The 20,224-nt window shown below is 60.5% G+C and overlaps 2 protein-coding genes across 4 annotated transcripts; both read left to right on the plus strand.

The window, feature by feature from the left end:
• The first annotated feature begins 483 nt into the window (after positions 1-483).
• On the plus strand, positions 484-9,558 carry CRIP2 (cysteine rich protein 2). Of its 3 annotated transcripts, none has more exons than XM_085231341.1 (8): positions 484-734; positions 6,346-6,440; positions 7,602-7,659; positions 8,063-8,203; positions 8,279-8,347; positions 8,546-8,640; positions 8,787-8,844; positions 8,927-9,558. In XM_085231341.1, exons 1-8 carry the CDS (start codon positions 692-694, stop codon positions 8,992-8,994), a joined length of 627 nt encoding a protein of 208 aa, XP_085087467.1. In that variant the 5' UTR covers positions 484-691; the 3' UTR covers positions 8,995-9,558. The 3 variants fall into 3 exon arrangements, with proteins under 3 accessions (XP_085087467.1, XP_085087469.1, XP_085087468.1); XM_085231343.1 differs by lacking the exon at positions 484-734 and adding an exon at positions 2,846-2,888; XM_085231342.1 differs by lacking the exon at positions 484-734 and adding an exon at positions 3,607-3,917.
• A 5,863-nt stretch (positions 9,559-15,421) lies between these two features.
• On the plus strand, positions 15,422-18,605 carry CRIP1 (cysteine rich protein 1). The gene is made up of 5 exons (XM_003208617.5): positions 15,422-15,583; positions 17,667-17,761; positions 17,850-17,907; positions 18,033-18,080; positions 18,276-18,605. Exons 1-4 carry the CDS (start codon positions 15,544-15,546, stop codon positions 18,071-18,073), a joined length of 234 nt encoding a protein of 77 aa, XP_003208665.1. The 5' UTR covers positions 15,422-15,543; the 3' UTR covers positions 18,074-18,080; positions 18,276-18,605.
• Positions 18,606-20,224: the final 1,619 nt, after the last annotated feature.

The raw sequence follows: 20,224 nt of genomic DNA on the forward strand, positions 1-20,224 counted from the left end.
AGGGGGGGGGGGGCACGGGCTCGTGGACCATGCAGGGCAACCGGCAGCGCTGCTTTGCTACGCAGGCTGCGGGGAAGACGTGCCGTCCTCCCACACCCCGCAGCCCCCATCTCTGCCCTCGTCCCCCGCCAAGGTCTCCGTATCAGACCCGTCGTCCTGGTTGCTCAGCTGGGATTCTCAGTTATCCCATCCGGAAAAAATGCGCCTAAGAATGCCCCGAGCCCCTGCCCTGCTGCCTGGCCCGGCCGGAGCGGGGGCACGGGGCGGCCGGTGGTGCCGGGGCTGGGCGAGTTGGGGTAGCAGGCTGTGGGCTGATTGCCGGACGGGGATCAGCAGCAGGGGCAGATTAACACGGGGCTGTGAGCGGGGCGGGGGGGCTGCTGGGCGCTGCCCGGGCTGTGCGGCGTTGTCAGTGCTCACGAGTAGGGGCGACCGGAGCGGCACCCGCAGCCCCATCCCCGCCCCCTGCCCGGCCGCGGCCTCTCCGAGTGTCCCCGGGAGGGACCCACAGCTCTGGGGACGCACCTGCTGTGGGGCCGAGCCGGGCCGGACCGGACCGGGCAGACGCGCGGCAGGCAGCCCCGCCCCGGCCCCCCCCACACCGGGTAATGGGCGGGGGCCGGGCGGAGCGGGGAGCACAGCACGGCTCGGCTCGACACGGCACGGCACGGCTCCGCTCTGCTCTCCCGCCATGGCATCCAAGTGCCCCAAATGCGACAAGACCGTGTATTTCGGTGAGCGCGTCCCCGGGTTCCCTTCCACCCCCAGCGCGTCCAGCAGCGCAGCGCATCCCCCTGCCCTGTCTGCCCCGGAGCCGTACAACGGGTGGGGGCCGCGTCCCGCTGTCCGGAGGGGGATCCGTCGCACAGACCGTGAGGAGGGGGGGTTCGGTGAGGAGGAGCAGAGGGACAGGTGCGAGCGCACCCGAAACGCTCCCGTAACGCAGGGCCAGGTGTGCGCTTCGCCTCCCGCGCGCGGCGGTTCGGGTTTCTGCGGTGCTTTGTCACAAGGTTCGGTGCCGGCTCCGCCCGGATGGGCGCTCGGTCCCGGCCCCGGGGCCATCCAGGCTGTGGGGTCCCTTCCGTGTCCCCACTCCCCCGGTTCTCGGTGCGCTCGTTGGGCGCAGAAAGCCCAGAGGTTCCCGCACGGTGGAGGCACCGGGAGCTTTCATTCCTTCCCGGCCATCTCCAAGTAAACACAGAAATAGGAATTTGCTCTCTTCCTCCTTTAAATAAACCTATTTGTGGGGGGGCGGTGGGAACGGCTCGGCCTCAGACATTTCTCCCCGTGTGAACTTTTTCCTTTTTAAGCAGAAAATAGCCCGCTGGCCGGCCGCTGGGCACGGCCCGGGGTCAAACTGTCCCGGGGGGCGGGAGGGAGTGCAGCCCCAGCCCCCGTGGCTGCGGGGGGCTCGGGAGGCCCTGAGCGCACAGGGCTGTATGGACACGTGCCACCGTCCTGCTTCCAGTATTGTCCCCGGGGCGGCCGGCAGTCCCTGCCGGTGCCCTGTTGGTTCCGCTCTCCCGTCTCCTCCAGGGACATGGGGACCTGCGGGAGGGAGGGGGCAGCTGCACCACCCTATGATGGAGCGTGTGGAGCTGGAGCAGGAGCCGGCCGGAAACTTCTCCTCTCCCGTGGCTGGAAGAGGCTGTGGCGCGCGCGCTCCTGACGTCCTCGGTTTCCCCTCTGGGAACCGCCCAGGCTCCCATGGAATAAACCCAGCTTGGTTTATTTAATGCACAGAAGGCAAGTGAGTGCCCTGTGCAAGGCCAGGAGCTGCTCCCCGGGCAGCCAGCAGCACAGAGCCGGGCACAGAGCAGGGTTACCTGCTGGCAGGGCTTGGCACGCCCGGGCATCCCTCAGCCCCAGCGCGCGGGTGGTGATCCCCAGCACCCTGCTTGCCAGTGCCGGTACCTGCAGGCAGGAGCTGGTGGGGCAGTGGGTCGTGCATGGGAAATGCCCCCAAGTCCCATTCCCGGCCCCGCGGCCAACTGAAGCCAACAGCAGCGGGCATCGATGGAAAACTCATTTCCAGCCCAGCTCGCCTGTTGCTCCGCGCTCCTTGGAAAAATCCAGAGACTCCTCCCTGTACTCAGAAGGATGTGGGCGTTTCCTGAGCTGCAGAATGAGCTTTTTTTTCTTTAAAAAGCGCAGGGAAATATAAAAATAGTCTTCTGGCTCTTTTGTCGGACGGTTTTTGGAAGCGCAGTTTCCAGGCGGAGCGGGGCACGTCGCCACCTCCCCTCCATTGGGGCAGCAGCAGCACGGTGCTGGCAGGTGGCTGTGGTTGAGGCAGGGAGCGCCGGGAGCCACAGCGCCATGGGATCTGCTGTGCCACAGTGCGGGGTCTCGCGAGCCACAGCTGAGCCTTTCTGCCTCCAGGCCCCTTTTCCCAGGGGTTGGCAGGATGGTTTGGGAAGTTTCCTGTTTTCCTGTACTGCGCTTCCTGAGCACAGAGCAGCCCAAAGCCCTGGGGATGCTACGAGCACGTGGGCACGGCACTGAGCTGAACCCGCCTTGCTCACAGGGGCTCCAACCATGACGTTGAGGCTTGTGGAGTCTGAGCCCACGCAGGCAGGACTGCCCTGCAGGAATCCAACCGTGGAGGCTGCCCTGCGATCAATTAATCAGTAACTGCTGCCCTCGGGTTGAGCAGCTCACCTCAGTGAGTGCCCAGTGCGGGTGCAGGGCTCCATCCCCACGGCAGCACTGACAAAGGGCCACTCTGAACATGCTGCCCGCTCTCCTTATGCAACCACTGCCCCGTGTCCCTGGGCGGCCTCTCAGTGAGCATGTGTGGGCTCTGCAAAACGTTAACAGAGGGCACTCGGCTCCTCACGGGGCACATTGTGGGGGAAGGATGCGTCTGTGGGAGGCTGCTGATTGCTGTGAGTTGTGGGATGTTGTCTTTGGGAGGGCAGGCATCAACCCCTGCCCCTCGCTCCGTGCGTGGTCAGTGCATGCAGTACTGTGGCTCCCAGGAGGCCCCGCAGTGCTGTGCGTGTTGCCCTGACCCCTGGGAATGGGGGCTGGGGGTGAGGTCCTCAACTCTATCCTTCTTTGCTGTCCCCACTGGGGCCTGTGGATGGAGAGGGGTGACGGGGCCAAGGAGGGGCATGGAAAAGGCAGGAAAGGTGGAGCAGGAACGTCCCAGTGAGAGGTAATGGAAAATCTGCCTCTGTAGCATTACGGTAAAATCCAGCAGCCAGGGCGTGTGCTGCGATAGGGCTGTGGTGGCACCGCTGCCAGGGGCAGGAGGTGAGGGCTGGGGGTGGGTCCTTGTGCTCAGGGCTCACTGTGGGGCAGCCCCGGTGCTGCAGCACACAGACAGGTGCCGAGCATCCCTGCCACGATGGGGATGGCAGCACCTGGCTGTGCCTGTGCAGAGCAGAGCTGGGGAGCACTTGCGTGGGCTTGGCTGCTCCAGCACCACTTGGAACCCCCTGCTGATGCGGGCCGGGGAATGCTTTCATACCCCTGGAGCTGCCCGTCAGAGATTTGTATCGGCTCAGAGGAACACGGTGCTCCCGGCCAGGGAGAGGCTGTCTGTGTGCCTGCCCTGCTCCGTGTGCTGGGTCAGGGAGGGCTGCCGAGCTCACCCCGTGCGCTCTGATTTCCATTTGCTGTTTCGTGGCAGCACGGGGCCTGGAGCAGCAGGAAGGAGAGAGGGAGGCTGTCAGAGAGCAGCCAGACGAGAAGGGAGCAGTAAGAGCATTCCTGGGAGCTCCACTGCGGTTGTCCGGGGATGCCTGCTTCTTCATCCCGAGCGAGCCGGGAAGCGTGCCCACGGGAGCGCTGCGGGACCTCTCCCAGCACAGCCGTCCCCGTGCGGCACGTCCAGAGCGCACGTGGCTTGATGAAGTGCAGCAGCCCCATGAAAAACGGGGAGGGAATTTGCTCGAGGCTGCGCTGCACCGGTGTGTGCGGCTGGAGGAGCGGCGGTGCTGTCAGGGGCCGCGGGAAGAGCGGGGCGAGGATTCCGTGCCGGCCCGGGCGGGGAGGAGGGCTCCCGTCCCACGAAGACGCGCTCGGCTCCTCTCGCCTACGCCGGCGGCCCCGCCCGGGCACGGCGCCTGGCTGCGGGCTGAACGGGCGGGGCGGCCCCGCTACGATCGTGGCTGCGGTGCGGGGTGTGCCCCGGGGAAGCGGGCTGCAAATTCCCGCTGGGGGAGGAGGGAGGGAAAGGAAAGGGAAGGGAAGATGGGAGCGAAGGCCCCGGGCTCGCTCCGGGGAGGAGGCGGCGGCCCCGGCCCCGCAGCCCGCCCGGGTCGCGGTGGGGGGGTTCCCTCCGTAGCTGGGTGCGGTCGGAGCCCTCGCCGCCGATAAAGAAGCCGGAGCTGATGCAACCTCGGAGCGGCCGCGGCCCGGTGACGGCGACCCGGTGCCTGCTGCCCGCGGTGATTGATGGCAGCGCCGGCACAAACGGCCGCCGCCCTGGGAAGGGGCCGGGCGGGCTGCGGGCGGCTTCCTTTGCTCGCGGCGAACAATGCGGCCCGACGGCCGACCGGCGGAGCGCGCTCCGAGCGCCTGGCCCCGTTCCCTGTCCCCTTTGTTTGCGTGTGGCCGGCCCTGTGCTCACAGCCGAGGGCGAGGGACGGATCTGGGGTGTCCCCAGGAGCGGGACGGCACCCGGAGGCCACCTCGTCCCTCCTGCCCGTCCGCTGCCGGGGCTGCAGGCTCTAGGAAGCGGCGGGGTCTTTACAGCTGCCCGAGATGTCGCGGGGTCGAATCTCGTCTGGCGGGGGCTGTGGCGGCTGCCGTAACCAGCAATAGCTGCAAAACATCCGCCGGGAGCTTCCTCCCGCTGCTCCCTGCGGGGCGGGGGCGGCCGGAGGTGACGCAGCCCCAGGCCCGGCTGTGCAGCCGCCGAGATGCAGCCGAGCGGCCCCTCGGCCCCGAGCCTCTGGCTCAGCTTTCAGTCGCTCACGCTCCATTTCCCTCCCTAGGGAAGCTGCCCTGTTCCCAGGTCGGTCTGGCAGCCTGGTCTTGCACGCTGAGCCGCACATCACCGGCGCGTTTTTCTGCCACCAGGCGCGGCGCAGCCCCACATCCCAGTTGCGATCACGCAGGGATACCTTGGGCTCGTGCTGCAGCACATCCAGAAAGCCCCGGGCTGGAACGTCCCTTTGTGTGCACCCTCGTGACCCATGTATGGCCCAAGCAGAGTTGCAGTGAATTTCCCTTGCTGGGAGAAGCTGCTGACCCAGCTGGGGACTGCTGTTACGCAAAGGGCTCCTGCTCTGCAAAGCTGCCTCGCTGAGCTGTGCTCCCAGCTGACGCTGAACCCCGAGTCTGTGCTTCCCTGTGGGTACACCAGTTCCATCCTCCTACATCTCTGTAGCTCACAGCCACCTGCTTCCCACCAGGGCTGATGTGCTGGGTAGTGATGGGGTTGTTTTGGCATATCTTGGTACTGTGGCATATCCTGGGTACAGCCATTTGCCACGGGAAGAGGACAGCTCTCAGAGCTGGACCTGCCCTTGTGGAGCTCCAGGCCTCCATCCTGACCCAGCACAGTCCAGTGTCATTTGCTGAAGGCCTTACGAGGGGAAAGGGGCTGGGAAACATTCCTCTGCAAAGGGCTGTCCTTGTGCAGCAGGGCTGAGCTTTTATTTGCTCATTAAATATTTTATTTGGCTCTTATGATTTAGTTTTACAGTGGGTTTAACGGGACGGTGCCGTTTTCCAGCTGTCCCTGCTGTGTGCACCCCTGGAGCTGGGGACCCCCAGCTGGGAGGGAACCATTGGGCACTGTTGTCCCAGTGCCCAGAGGACTCAGCAAGAAGCAGGGCTGGTACCGTGTGGATAGGGACGTAGGTGAAGCCCTGGGGCTATGCAGAGGGGACAGCCAGAGGAGGTGCATTTGTGGAACCGGTCTCTGAGCGCTCACCTTCCTGGAACTGGAGCCTTTGAAGCCATTTCTGGTGCCTGCAGCGTGTTGTCCCGCAGGCTCGTGGTGTGCACTGTGCCCACACACTTGTCTGTGCCCCATGCCTGCTCCCAGCCCCGCACACTCAGATGGGTGTTCTCCAGGGCTGAGCCCAGCCTTGGTGACACAGGAGGCTGTGTCCTGGTTTGAGCCAGAGGCACAGCAGCTGAAGCATGAAAATTAGCAGGAGCTGCCGGGCTGGGTGGGCATGGCAACTCTAAATATTTGAATGGAAGCAGGGCTGTGTGGGGCAATGCAGGGAATAAAAATAGACATGGGGAGTAGGAGCACGGTGCTGGAGCGGTCCTGGGAACATCGCGTGGAGCAGAGCAGCTGATGGGAATAGGGGTGTGGGCACCGCGATAACACAGCCCCATGTTGGCACAGGGCACTCCTTCATTCTTATTTCTCCGCAGCCGAGAAGGTCTCCTCCCTGGGCAAGGACTGGCACAAGTTCTGCTTGAAGTGCGAGCGCTGCAACAAGACCCTGACCCCAGGAGGGCACGCTGAGGTGAAGGCCAATGGGCAGCAGAGTGGGGTGGTGGGGGCATGGGATCTGGGGGCTGAGCCCAGTCATGGAGCTGGGCAGGAGCAGGGTGACAACCCCATCCTTGAGGAACTGCATGCATTCCCCATACAGCTCCTAATGGAGCTAAGGAAGCTCCAAATCCATCCAAAATGTAAATATTTGGAGAAGCTGAAGAAGCAGGGGCTGTGCCGACGTGCTGTCTGATGCCCCAGGGACGGGGACGTGGCAGGACGCAGTTTGGGACCGGTACCTGATGCTGCACCAGTGAGCCCCGCAGCTCTACTGCTGGGAGTGCAATGGAGCTGACAGCAGGTGCTCAGCCCCACAACAACTGCACGTCCCCTGCTCCCCGGGCAGTGCACGGCCTCTCGTGCCAGCATGTCACCAGCTCTTTAGCGGGGCACAGCTGAGGGGTGGCTGGCAGCAGCCAGGGCAGCTGGGCAGTGAGGCTGAGTTAAGCCTGGAGAATTCTCTCCCTCTCCATATAAGGCCAAATTCTGCTGGGGTGACGGCAGCCAAGGCCTGGCTGATTGTGTCCTGTGAACCTCGGGGCCGAGGATGCGGAGGCACAAGCGCTCTTTCTTTTCTCTTGGACTCGGTTCCCGGCACCTTTGTGGGAAGCTGCTGCTGGAGCCGGGCTGCAGCAATGTTATCTCAGGGCCCCCTCCCGTGGGCGGCTGCTGGGCCGTGGGACAGAAGTGCTGCAGCACTTATCGCCTGCTCGGTGCCTTCCTGCCATAATCGCCCCCGGCCGATAGCGGGGCTGATAGAGCGGGGCTCTGATCTGCGGCCAAGGCAAGGGGTATGGTGACAAGGGTGGAGGCAAAGCAGAGCAAAAGGCCTCTTCTCCCCTGGCCGGGGATGTGCTGGGATGCAGCTGGTAGGGAGGTGCTGCCTTAGCCGTGGTGTTGGGTGCCCAGCATGGGTACAGCATGGCCGGAGTGGTCACCGGGCACACTTGGGGCACAGCCACTGTGCTCTCATAGAATCGTTAATGTTGGAAAAGACCTCTAAGATCATCAAGTCCAACCAACAGCCCATCACCACTATGGCCACTACACTGTCTCTGAATGTGGATAGGGATGGTGGTGACCATGAGGAGAACGCTTGCTGCCCAGCATCCTAACTGCCCTCTCTCCCCAGCATGACGGGAAGCCCTTCTGCCACAAGCCCTGCTATGCGACACTCTTTGGCCCCAAAGGTACGTCTGGGCCCTGCCTGTACCCTGTTTCTCCCATCCCCACAGCTCCAAATGCATCCCAGGAGCTGGGTTGTCATGAGTTGAGCCGGTCCCAAACCCATAGCTGCTGTGTGCAGAGGGGTAGCGGAGCTTTTGGAGGGAGAGTCAATCCCAGCAGCTGTCTCCTTTCTTTCTTTCTTTCTTATTTATTTATTTATCTATAAATTAAAGAAGTAAATTCCCATTTGAACAGAAGGTGGAGTTGCTCTCCCGTCCCAGACAAAGCCGCATAAAGCCTGGGTGGGGAGGAAGCTGGGGCTGAAGGACAGTGGAGGCCCAGCAGAGATAGGGACCTGGAGGAGCTGAGATGGGGCTGGGAGGGGATGGAGACCCCTGGGCTGCAGCAGCCTTTGCCTCACTGCAGGGGTGAACATCGGTGGTGCCGGGTCGTACATCTATGAGAAGCCGCAGATTGAGGGGCAGAGTGCACCGGGACCCATTGAGCACCCAGCCAGAGTGGAGGAGAGGAAGGTAAACGCTGCTCCGCCCAAGGGACCCAGCAAAGGTGAGTGGAGGGGCACGGGGCACCCGGCTGGAGGCTGAATGAGGTGTCCCACACTCACGTCTCTTTGTCTTACAGCCTCCAGCGTCACCACCTTCACCGGGGAGCCCAACATGTGCCCGCGCTGCGGCAAGAGGGTCTACTTTGGTAAGGGTGTGGTGGGTGCTGGGCACGTGCTCCTTGGTGGCACTTGGTGGCACTGAGTGTGTGCCCCGGGGTGGCACTCGGTGGCAGGACCCCTGGGGCACGCAGTTGGCTGGGGTCCGAGGGGTTTTATTCGAAGAGGTGATGTCCCCACGTGTCGGTGATATGTGGGGGGGGGGGTCCCTCTTGTCCCCGTTACAGCCGAGAAGGTGACCTCGCTGGGAAAGGACTGGCACCGGCCCTGCCTACGCTGCGAGCGCTGCAGCAAGACGCTGACCCCCGGGGGCCACGCCGAGGTAAGAGCGGCCGCCCCCGGCCCCGCACCGCGGTGCTGCGCCGTGCCGGGCTGTGCCACCGCGAGAGGGCAGCGCGTCTCCACGCAGCGCCCTGCACAGCCCCGCTGTGCCGCACGGTGACACGTCTGTCTCTCCTCCCCTCTCAGCACGACGGGCAGCCCTACTGCCACAAGCCCTGCTACGGGATCCTCTTCGGGCCGAAGGGTGAGTGGTGGGGGTGCGGGGCGGGGCGGGGGGACGCCTGTCCTACTCACATCACCACCGCTGTGCACGTCCCTCCTTGCAGGCGTCAACACCGGAGCCGTGGGCAGCTACATCTACGACAAAGACCCTGAGGCGAAGAACCAGCCCTAGGCAGGCGGCCCCCTCACCTCCCGCACCTACAAGTACCGGAGCAGCCCTCGGCCACGGAGCTGTGCTCTCTGCTGTCTCTATAGAACCTCTGGGTTCTATGCCATAGTCCCTAATATAAGCTTCAGTGTTTAAAGGCAAAGGTAGAAGGTGTCTCTGCTCACCCCCTGTGCGCTCTGCCCTCCCCAGGACAGGTTGGCTGGGATGCTCACTGCTGTCCCAGTGTTCCACACATCCCGCAGTTTCAGGGGATGCTGTGACACCAGTGACACGCGGTCCCCCAGCGGCTCAGCTCCCACATCTCCACCCTCACTTCCCCGCCCCCCAACTCACCCCACCGTGAGGTCCAGCTGCTCCCCATGCCCAGAAAGGGGGGCAGAGCGCATTGGGCCCCGAGCCCGAGGTTTCCCGTCGCGGTGTTTATTTATGAGCTGTTGTCATTGTGCTCCCGGCTGTGGGGACACCCCTAACCCCGTCCCTGTGCGCACGCTGCTTGCGCTGCCCACCCCCCCGGCCGTGCGCTCCCCGGACTTTTGTTATTTGCTGATAATAAAGGTTTTGAGAGAGGCGGTGTGTGCTGGGCTCCGGGGATGGGCAGGGAACCTTCTGTCTCCGTCTTTTCCTTGTGGGACGCACGGGCAGCCCCAAGCTGTGAGGCACAGAGAGGCAGCGGGTGCTGTTGGCTCACCGCGGCAGTCGCAGCCCTTTCCCAGGCACGGTGCAACATCTCTGCGCCCGGGAAGCGGATGTGTATGTTTGTGTTTGGTGGTGTTCCTATGGAGACCTGACCCCGCCGAGCTCCTTCCCCGACCCACAACAGAGGGCCCGGCCCCACAGGCAGCAGCATTGTGCTGTGCTGCAGCGCTGCTGGGATGACGGTCCTGTTGCCCCCTGGACCCTGCAGCATGGCAGGGTGAAAATGACAGTGTTCACGGCTGCTATCACACCTGCAAGCTGGTACCAAGCTCTGCTGTTCTCCTTGAAACCCTCATTCATTAATGAGTTTAATGAGCCCACCTTTTTGTCAGGGCCGGGGGATCTGAGCATAGCACAGCACAGCACAGTGCAAACCGCTGCCAGCCACAAACGTGGCATTTATTTTGCTTTGGGTGTGGTTGGCTCTTCTTTTCCTTCTTCTTTTCTTTCTTTTTTTTTTTTTTTAATTTACATTTTTTTCTCCCCATGAGAGTTTTGCTAGGGAAAAACTAAAGATTGCCAGACATCAGCTCTGCTCCAGTGGGTGCTGGGAAGGCTGCTGCAGGCAGGCAGCATCTTGTCCCTGTGCAGCCCTGCAGCCTGGGGTCATGGTGAGGGGTAATGGGCACTGCAGGTGGTACCAGAGTAGGTTCTGGAGTCCTGCACAGCCTAGCCCATGCCCAAGGGCTCAGGGCAGTGCTGGTGCAGCAGAGCAGTGCTTTGAGTGGGAAGGCAACTCAGCCTCTGATCCTCGCTGTGTTTTTGTACTTATTTTTGGGAGACCTATACGAGCTGAAAATGCCCCCTTCCTGCCAAAAGGGGCCTGGAAAACATCTTTCCCCAAGGGGACATCAAGTACTTTATTATTTCTTTCAGCTAGGGCTTGCTGGTGGGATGAGAAAGTTGGCGAGAGCTGGCGGTTACAAACATGTTCTCTAGGACTGGGGGGAAATAGAGCCCAAAGCAGATACAGGTTGCCTGCAGGAGAGGGGTGAAATGGTCACAGTTGGAAGGGGAACTCGAAATGTGGGGAGGTGCCTGGAGCCTGCATGCAGCTGGTGCTGTGTGGCTGGGCAGAAAGGCAGGACAGATTTAAAGCATTTGCTGGGAACTTGAAAACAGGAACCGAAAGGGATGAAGTGCTGGAAGATGTGATTTAAGAGGGGTATTAAGAGTGGCCCAGCAAGCACAGCTTGCTTCCACGGGGCCAGGAACAAGCTCTGGTGCTCCCCAAAGGCAACGCTGTAGCTCTGGCTGGCTGGGCAGGGCTTTCAGTCATCCCTGGGTGAGTCAAAGAGAAGGGTTAAATCCTGGATAGGGTGCAAGAGGGCGGGAAGGGATGGAGGCAGGATGGTGTGAGTCTGTGCAGTGAAGGATTGGGTCTGTAAATCCATCACCAATGGGCTCCCAACAGTGTGAGCATCCAGGGGGCAACCCTGGGGGCTTCTGGGGTCTCTGGGAACTGGATGTGGGGTGGATCTGGGAATAGCTGTGCTGATAGGATGAAGTTGTGCATGCTGCTGATGGGGTTGGATGGGTGTGTGACACCTGTCCTGGGATCTCCCTGAATTGCTCCTGCCCTGTTTTCAGTAAGGTGGAGTTAAGCAGCTCCATCTAAAACAAGAATACAGCCTCACAGCATGTGGCCATCCCTCTCTCTCCCTGTGCCAGCACTGCAGAGGGCAGCAGGTTTCCCCTAGCACACATACAGCCCGGCTGCAGAGAGCAAATACCTGAGGGCCATAAACCAGGGAGTTCCCTGCGACAGGGCTGTGCTGTGGCAGCAGGGATGGCCCATGGTGCCCCTGCCTTGCAGTCACTCCATGGTCTTTTAGGCGCTCCATGACCCCTTTTCCCACCTTGGGCTGCAAAGCAGAAGACATTGCCCTGCCAGCAGGAAGCAGGGTGCAACAGCAGAGCTGCTCTGAGGGCTGCTGCAGTCCTGGACCTAGCCTGGGGGGACTTGACTGACCCAAGTGTCCCGATTCCCTTTGGAGAAGGGAGAGACCCACCTGCTCCCTGTTCCCCTTCTCACCTTGACAAAGTGAATTTTTAACTGGGAATAAAATGTATGACATCAGCAGCCTGGAGCCAGCACAGGGCGGGTGGCACGGGCAATCCCATGGCAGGGCTGGGAGGGGTGGGGAGGTGGCCCTGTGGGTCTCAGCACCCCCAACCCTGGGATACCTTCCCAAAGCAGCGGGCATCACATCTTCAGCCAGCCCAGGCACAGGTGGGCACAATCACTGCGAGAGAAATGGTGCCAGGAAAATGCACCAACACGGCCCACGAAGGGCTTCAGCCAGGAGATTTCCTGGGGCTGCTGCGAATGGAAAACTCGCAGGAAAGAGCAGATGGTAACGGAGATTTTTGGCCGGACTCTGCGTGGGGAGACAGTGGGAAGCTGTGCCTGGATGGAATTTCGGGACGTTTTCCGTGTAGCTGGGACTTGGAGAGGTTCTCCTGTCCCACGTCTGGAACTCCCAGCCGAGTGCCAAGAGTGGCACTGTGCGGGCAGCCAGGCACCCTCCTGCACATGTGTATAGCAGAGTTAGACTGGCCTGGCAGTGTGGGTGCTCATCCCTGCCCACCATGCAGCATTGCTTCCGATTCCTCCCAGCCCTCAGCCTCCTGTCAGCTTTATGAAGACATACCCCAGAATTTCCCCTCAGGGTGTAATTGGGTTTGACAGCCCGCTCAGTACGCTGCTCCCACGTGCTGCCCTAATGGATTTGCCACACGTGGAGCCAGGCGGGGGCACGCACCCTCCGGCACCCCATCTCTGACATCACTCCAGCATCTCTCCAGCCTCTCCCTGGGATCCCACAGCTGGCAGCCTCCCCTGGCCTCTCTGGGCTTTCTAATCCGCCCTGTAATTTTCTTGTCAAATGAGTTACATATTGGGCTGGGTAGGACATATTTTACAGTGAGTTGTCTCGGCTGAGCGAGCCCGTGACTTGCACAAGTGCAGGCTGAAATATGGCCAGGAAGGGGAATTGTGCAGAAGCTGCAGATGGAAAGCACTTGGAAAATATCTACGTCTCCTAATCTCCCACCAGCCCCACAACAGCAACGTGCTTCGGACATTCCTGGGGTTTGCTGAATCACATTTTCCTTGGGGAAGGAACCTAGAGCAGCTTGGGAGGATCCGTGATTGGGGAAGAAGTTAGAGGAGGCATCGGAAGCTCTGTGAAGGAGGAAAGTGTGAGCAGGGCTGTGGTCACTCCTTGTGGGGCATGTTTGTATGGCACGAATACAAGGATGCTCGTGGAAGCAGGTGGCAAGGGCAGCTTGGTGGCATGGCATGGCACAGGGGACCTGGCTGATCTTGTCATCACTCATCACTGTTTCATCTTTCTTTTGTGCACATGCACTGGGGCCACAGCCCTGCCTCTAACGCTGCAGCTCAGCCCGGGGCTGCTGGGGGCACGTGCTCAGGGATGGGGCTGTGTCCTGGCAGCGACAGCACTGCGTGCCACTGCGTCACCCCAAACAAACAGTCGGCCACCCGGGTTGCCATGAGGGTGTTGCCATGCTGCTCAGGAGCGCCGGCGCCTGATGCATCGGGACGGAGCCTCCACCCCCAGATCGGTATCAGAGGACACAGGCGTGCCATGCTGATGGTTAAATTAGCTGGAACAAGGTCTGCAGATAAGATAACGGCGGCTTTGCTGAGGAGGCTGTTTGCAGCTGGTGTCTGTGTTGTTCCCCTGGTGGAGGAGCTCACCCAGTGCTGTGGGTGAGGGGCTGCAGGCTGGCAGGACGCGGTGTATCTTCCTGCTGAGGGGTTCCACACCTTGGCGTTGGGAGTGTTAGTGAAATTGCTGCCTCTACAACAAAGGAAAGGCCACATCCAGCACGTCCATATGGTGCTGCCAGACTCCCCCTAGTCAGCAGTGCCGTGGGTACCCTGTGCTCACCCCAGTGGTACCACATCATCAGCAGGGGCCCGTGTGGCACGGAGCCCTGTTCAGCACGGTTGGCAGGGAGCAGCACCCGGCTCCTCGGCGCCGGCTGTGTCACCCCCCCGGCGGCCTTGTGCCCACTCTGCTGCCCGAATGGCCTCGGACAAGGGCACGGGGGGGATGAGATCCCCATGCTGTGGCCGGCCCTGCCAGCATGCAATGCCATGGGGACACGGTCTGTCTGTCTGGGCTGGAAGGCTCCTACTGCAGGAAGGAGGCCAGGCACTGTGTGGTCCATGGGGACCAGGGACTGGGGCTGAGCAGAGCTGCCCACTGGCACCAAAACAGCCTTAAAAGGGAGACAGCTGGGGCCGGCTGTCCTGGCTGGCAGAGCCTCAGAGCAGCCTGGGAGGGAAGCAGGGCTGCCAGAGAGAGAGGACATGCCCCATGTGCCACCCGAGCTCAGGCCTTGGGACGTGGCACATCCAAAACATGATGTGTACACATATGTGCTGCCTCAGGGCCGCAGCTCCAGCAGAAAGGACGGAGGAGACAGGGTGGAGGCTGCAGCCTCGCAGGCCTTGCATGACTCATGGCTGGCCCGAGCCATCCCCTCCCCGCAGGACCAAGGCTGGTGCCAGCGGGCGGTGGGCTCACAGCCTGCACCCATGGGTGGGCCTGGTTCTGTGGGGCGAGGAGTGCCCCAGGCTCAGGTGCTGGGTCCTGGTGCTGCCTTTCACAGGGCCTCTCGACCTTCCCAGCACAGCGACATGCCCTGGGGAGGATTGTTTCATGCAAAACAGACCTTTGGATAGGCTCCTCATTTCCTTCGCAGCCAAACACAAAGGAACAACAAGTCCTCGCTGTTAATAAAATGACAACAGTCAGCCTCAGATGGGCAGGCCCTGTGTACTGTGCCCACGCCATTCCTGAAGCCCTGCAAGAAGGATCGAGCCCCCCACCTCCTCCCCAAGACTACCCACAGGCAGCATGCATGGCTCCAAGGTACACTTTTGCACTGGAGGGATGATGCAGGTCTGTCAGCTGTGTCAGCACCCAGGTGTGGTCTGTTTGGGTGTGGTTGATGCCAATCATGTCTCCAGCCCTGCTGCAGGGCTCTTGGGCTTTTCTACAGCACTGGGGTGGGCAAGAGCCAGCAAGGAGCTGGCTGGGGGTGAGGGTGTAGAGGGGTGCAGGATGCAAAGAATGTAGGAGTTGCAAGAAGTGCTGGTGGTGGGAGTGCAAGGAATGTAGGGGTGTGGAGTGCAAAGGATACAGGGCACAAAGGGTGCAAGATGCAAAGTATGAAGGATGCAAAAGATACAGGGCACAAGGGGTGCAAGATGCAAAGTATGAAGGATGCAAAGGGTACAGGGCACAAGGGGTGCAAGATGCAGACAAGTGCAGGATGCAAAGTGCGCAGGAAGCAAGAGGTGCAAGATGCAAAGAGAGCAGTATGCAAGGAGTGTAAAAAGGGAAAGAAACTGCAAGAAGTGCAGAGGTGGGAGTGCAGGGGGTGCAAGGCGCACAGGTGGTGTAGGGATATGGGATGCACGGGTTGGAGGGTACAAGGAGTGCAGGATGCAAAGTGTGCAGGAAGCAAGAGATGCAAGATGCAGAGTGCTGTGTGCAAGGGGTGCAGGAGCGTAAAGAGTGAAATGGACTGCAAGAAGTTCAGGTGGTGGGAGTGCAGGGGAGCAAGGGGGGCAAGCAGTATAGGGGCGCGGGATTCGAGGGGTGCAGAGACTTAGGGGTGCAGGATGCAAAGTGATCAGGATGCAAGGGGTGCCGAGCCCGGGCTGGCAGCGCCCGGGGGTGACTCCAGCTGCGGGCGGGGCCGCACATCTGGGCGGGGCGGGGCGGAGCCCCCGAGCAATGACTCCGGCGGGGCCGGAGCCGAGCATCCCACAGCCGGTGCGAACGACGAACGGAGTTGAGCCGAGCCGACACCATGCCCAAGTGTCCCCGCTGCCAGAAGGAGGTCTACTTCGGTAAGGGATTCCTTCACCCCCGCTCCCCTCACCGGCTCCAGCTACCCCCGTGCTGCCTATCCTGGGTGCTGCAAACTCTAGAGGTGCCCCGTTGCCGTGCACCCCTGTGCTGTGTCTCCCCGGCACGCCCTGGATGGCCCCCTAACTCCACCAGAAGTGAGGGGCTGCGGGGTACCCCCAGCCTGCCCAAGGTAGCTCAGCACAGTGCTTGAGCCCTGTTCTCTCCCTGCAGCCATACTGGCCCTGCAAGATGTTTGGTCGGGGTCCGGTGCAGCCCCCAGCCCTGCGAGGTGGGCTGCAAGGGGCTCAGGGTGCATGGCTGTGCCCCTGGTGAGCACCGTGATGGTCTCTGTGGCTTAGTGCAGTAGGGAGGTGGCTGTGCTATTTTGAACCTGTTGGGCTTCCGCGTGCTGTGGGGCTTGGCGCGAGTGCGCTGCCTCCAAACTGGGGCTGAAGCGCCATGTTCTGCTCCTCTGGGTGCCGTGGTCCTGTTGTCTCACCCAAGATTTGAGCTGAAGCTGCCTGGTTGCAGCGGCCAAACCTCCTCATTTCCCCATTTGAGTTCGCTGTGGATTGCTGAGAGCAGTGTGTGTGCATCTCTGCACTTAATTTCCTTGAGATCAGTGACCTGAGTACCACGACTTTTGCACTTATTTATGCTCTGCCTGTGGGTGTGCCGCAGCTTCCACTTCTGCTGGAGAAATCTAATGCTGAAACATGAGGTTGAAGAGTCAGGGACAGAGGTTTCTCTGTGTCAAACAAATCCATCTGCTGGTGATGCCCATCTCGGGGCAGTGCTGGGGTGGCTGTGGCCCTACAGCTGGGATACAGCTTTGGCTGAGCCCGTGCCTGCAGCCAAGCAGTAAGGTCGGCTCACATGGGATTGCTGTACCTGCAGGTGTGGCCGTGGCAGCGCCGGGACCATTTGACCAAGGAGGGGTTGGGCCCTGCTCTTATCAGCTCGCTTTTATGAAATTGGCACAGTTAGTGCAGAGGAGGCTTCAGAAGTGGCTGGAGCCATGAGCTCATTGCACGGAGATAGGGAGCGCTGGGAGAGGAGGCAGAGCGACCCCTGCTCCAGGGTTCCCTGGGTCCTTCCTTGGGCGTGCCTTGGGCTGCTTTGGGGCAAACTGAGTCTGCAAAGAGCAAGGGCTCCTCTTGCATCCAGCTGGTACCCAGGCAGGACACAGGAGGCTCTTTGTGCTGCACGGGGCTGCCTCGTGCCATTGGGCGCTGCCCCTGCTTCCACCCCTGCAGCCGTTGGCTGGCTCCTTGCGTAAGCTGCTCTGGGCAGATTTGGATCCCGAAGAAACCCTTTCCTTGACCGCCTTTTGCAGGCATGGGATGAATGCTTGGATCTGGCTGTGGCCGGGTTCCTGTAGAAAATTCTGCTTTATCACTTAATAAATCCCCAGGGGTGCAACTGCCAATAGCAAGAGCACATACGTCTCCAGAAAATACTGCAGAAATAACCTCCTCCCCTGCTGGGCTGCAATTAGAAGCCGCATTGCTTTTTCCCCTCTCCACAAACATGTCCTGGCCCAAGCCAGCAGTGTGCTCTTCTCCAAGCCCTGGCCTGGCTCTGGCCCTGCTGTGGTTAGCGATGGCACCAAATCAGTGCTGTTGCTGCAGCTGGTGACAGGGAGGGTACAGCAGTGGCTTTGCTGCACCCCCCTGTCTGATACCTGTCCACCACCGCCTTCACCCCACCAACCCTAGTGGAGCTTGGGCAGAGGAGCTCTGTTTGGCCTGGGAGAAAATCATCTCCATGCAGGCTGATGTTGGAAGGGAGAGATGTCCAAATCTTCTCTGTCAGACCGGTGGCAGTGTCTGCCCTCAAATGGGGCAGCCAGCACGTTCAGGGTAAGGGCCCTTGGCAGTGTTGTGCCCCAGGTTTGGGTTTGGGCTCCTGAGTGTGCAGGCTTGGGTTTGGCACTTGCAGGACTTCTGCCCTCGGCAAGAAGAGCTGGGAAAGTAGCCCCAAACCTTTCATCCTCCCTAGCACTGGCAGCAGGAGGCCAGCCTGCCTCAAACAACTTGTGCTTGGTCAGAGTCTTGGCTAACCCATCTCTTTGCATGGCAGCTGAGAAGGTGACTTCTCTGGGGAAGGACTGGCACCGGCCCTGCCTGCGATGTGAGAAGTGTAACAAGACCCTGACATCTGGGGGGCACGCAGAGGTAGGTCTGGTGCCTGGGAAGCACCCATGGAGCAGGGTGGGTGCAGCCAGCAGGGTGCAGGGACTGATACTCACCTCTCTTCCTGCAGCATGATGGCAAGCCCTACTGCAACCACCCCTGCTATGCTGCCTTGTTTGGACCCAAAGGTAGGGTAAACTGGGGCCGGGGGTTTGTGAGGGAGGAGGGAGTCTGAGATCTTTTCCCCCGACTCTCCACAGCACAGCAGTGGTGCATCCTGCAGCATTGCTGATCCTGCTCCAATTTCTTTCAGGGTTTGGCCGGGGAGGAGCCGAGAGCCACACATTCAAGTAGAGTTCAGGTTGGTGCTTCCCCTCAGTTCTCATCTGCTCACATCCATGCTCAAGAGCATGCTGCTGGGTGCCAGCCCCCTTCTGCCAGCCCCAGCACTGGGTGCCTCACTTTGAGGCTTGTCAGCAGAGATGGAGTCTGTCCCAATGCACTGCTGTACTGGGGACGTCTCTGCTGACAGCCCCTCTCTTCCATCCCTCTTCAGGTCTGATTGGCAGAGCTCCCTTTGCAGCCCGAAGACAGCATAAATCCACTGCAAACAGACATGCCTTCTCGTCCCTCATCACTCTGTAATCAAATAGCACATTAAAGCAATAAGTAACCCAGGATGGGGCGGAGAGGGGCTCTGCTCCAGAAGGAGCTGCAGGGTGGGAGGTTGGATGCTGCTCCACAGGAAATTCAGTCGCTGAGGGCTGCCTGGAAAGAAGACCACACCTGGCCAGCCAAACCCAGCCCTGCTTCTGGCACCCGGCTCTGCAGTAGGGCCCACCTTTGTATTCCCAATCTTTAATAAACCCTGAACAACCATTGCTTACTCCATGTGGTGGCCTTGTTTTTTATAGCAGGGACTCGAGGGACTTGCTGACAAAGGACCCAACGAGGGCAGAATTGTGGGATGAGGTCTGGAACACTGTCCCTAGAGCCTCCAGTACCCCCAGATCCAGTACGTGGCTGGGAGGCAGGCTTGGAGCTCCATGGGACTGGGCAGGCTCCTGCTGCGAGGCAGTGCAGGATGCGCCAAGAAAACAGTTATTTGCTGCCTCCACTCTAGCCAGTCATACAGAAAGACTGCGTCAGGCAGGGGTTAGCAGCAGGGCAGGGTGAGGCCCTGCTGTTGGTGAGAGCGAAGGTGCAGTATTACTGAGCAGGAGCTGGCTCTGAGCCCCTTGCTCTCTGCTCTCTCCCCTTCAGCCTCTTTTTTTCCAGCCTCTTCCCTGAAGGAAGAGCAGTGCTGACAGGTGTTGACTGTTTCAGTAGTGGTTTCCCTAACATGAACCACCCCATTTACATGTTCCGATACACTTAACACCACATACAGGTATTTTTATCTGTGCTTTACACATGCATTTCTTTAGAAACTGCAGTATTTTCTGTTACGTTGGTGTTACTAGGACCTGGCCAAACCCTGCAAGGTCAGAGGTACATGCCTAGTACCAAAATCTTTGCTGTTAGAAGCAGTTCCATCTGATAAACATCTTAAAACTTCCCATGTGTGGGTCAGAAGTCTTTCCCCAGCCCCACATCCTCTTCCCCTGTCAGCTGTGAGTGTAGCTGTAATGAAGGAGAGCTGCTCGCCTGCACAGAGCTCCTGAATGATGCATAATGGGCTGCCTGCCCTGGGTGGGGTCTTGGCTCAACCTCCTGGTGCCCTCTTACCTGTTGCTCTTCCCCTTCACCCCCTTGCCGTGGCAGTGGGGTGGCTGGGACAGCTCCCAGCACCTGTAGGGACATGGGAACAAAACTGTGCGGGGGCTGTGCCACCCCAGGCAGCGTGCAGACAAGCTGAACCTCATGCTGCACCCTGCCTGGCCGACAAAAGTTGGAATACCTCGAGCAGGCTCCAGGGGTGAGCCTTAAGATAACAGTTCCTGCTGAAAAAAGCTTCCTCTGGCTGCCCCGTCTCTCTGTCCATGCTCTCACAGAGACAAGTAGCCCTGGACTTGCTGGGCATACAGCTCTCCCAGCTCACTGCTGGCAATGGGCAGAGCCCAGCTCAATGCCGTGAGGTTGGGCAGTTCAGGCTCAGGTCAAATCTGGAAGGAACCTTGGTCAAAGAAAATACATGGTAATTGATTTTACATTCACTTCGTTCTTTGGAGAGGAAGAAGGAACAGCTGCACGGTGTTTGGAAGGGAAGCCAGGCGTGCAGCGGGAGGTGGGTTGCCAGCAGACACAAGCTTGTGCCAGGAAGGGGGAGCAGGATGCTGAGCTGAATTCCTGGCTTTATGGGGGATCAGCTGAGGGGTGACACTGCCATCACAGGTCAGGGCAGCCCCAAAGTACCAATCTGGGTACCGGGTGATCTCCAGCACAGTGAAGCACAGTGTGAAGCCCTCACGTTGGTGACGTGAAGCATCACAGTTGCTGACCCAGAGGACGGGGCAGCACTTCCTCTGACATTATTTCGGAAGCTGTGGCTGAGATCAGTGGTGC

This window comes from Meleagris gallopavo, chromosome 10 (genome assembly GCF_905368555.1).
Source record: "Meleagris gallopavo chromosome 10, MGAL_WU_HG_1.1, whole genome shotgun sequence".
NCBI classification, from domain to species: Eukaryota; Metazoa; Chordata; class Aves; order Galliformes; family Phasianidae; genus Meleagris; species Meleagris gallopavo.

Bases quoted from the DNA above. Each gene is read 5' to 3' on its own strand.
- CRIP2 (XM_085231342.1), top strand. From the start codon at position 3,746: ATGCCTGCTTCTTCATCCCGAGCGAGCCGGGAAGCGTGCCCACGGGAG. The intron at 8,641-8,786 runs GTAAGAGCGGCC...CTCCCCTCTCAG, and splicing joins CCCCCGGGGGCCACGCCGAG to CACGACGGGCAGCCCTACTG. The intron at 8,845-8,926 runs GTGAGTGGTGGG...CCCTCCTTGCAG, and splicing joins GATCCTCTTCGGGCCGAAGG to GCGTCAACACCGGAGCCGTG.
- CRIP1 (XM_003208617.5), top strand. From the start codon at position 15,544: ATGCCCAAGTGTCCCCGCTGCCAGAAGGAGGTCTACTTCG. The intron at 17,762-17,849 runs GTAGGTCTGGTG...CTCTTCCTGCAG, and splicing joins CATCTGGGGGGCACGCAGAG to CATGATGGCAAGCCCTACTG. The intron at 17,908-18,032 runs GTAGGGTAAACT...AATTTCTTTCAG, and splicing joins TGCCTTGTTTGGACCCAAAG to GGTTTGGCCGGGGAGGAGCC.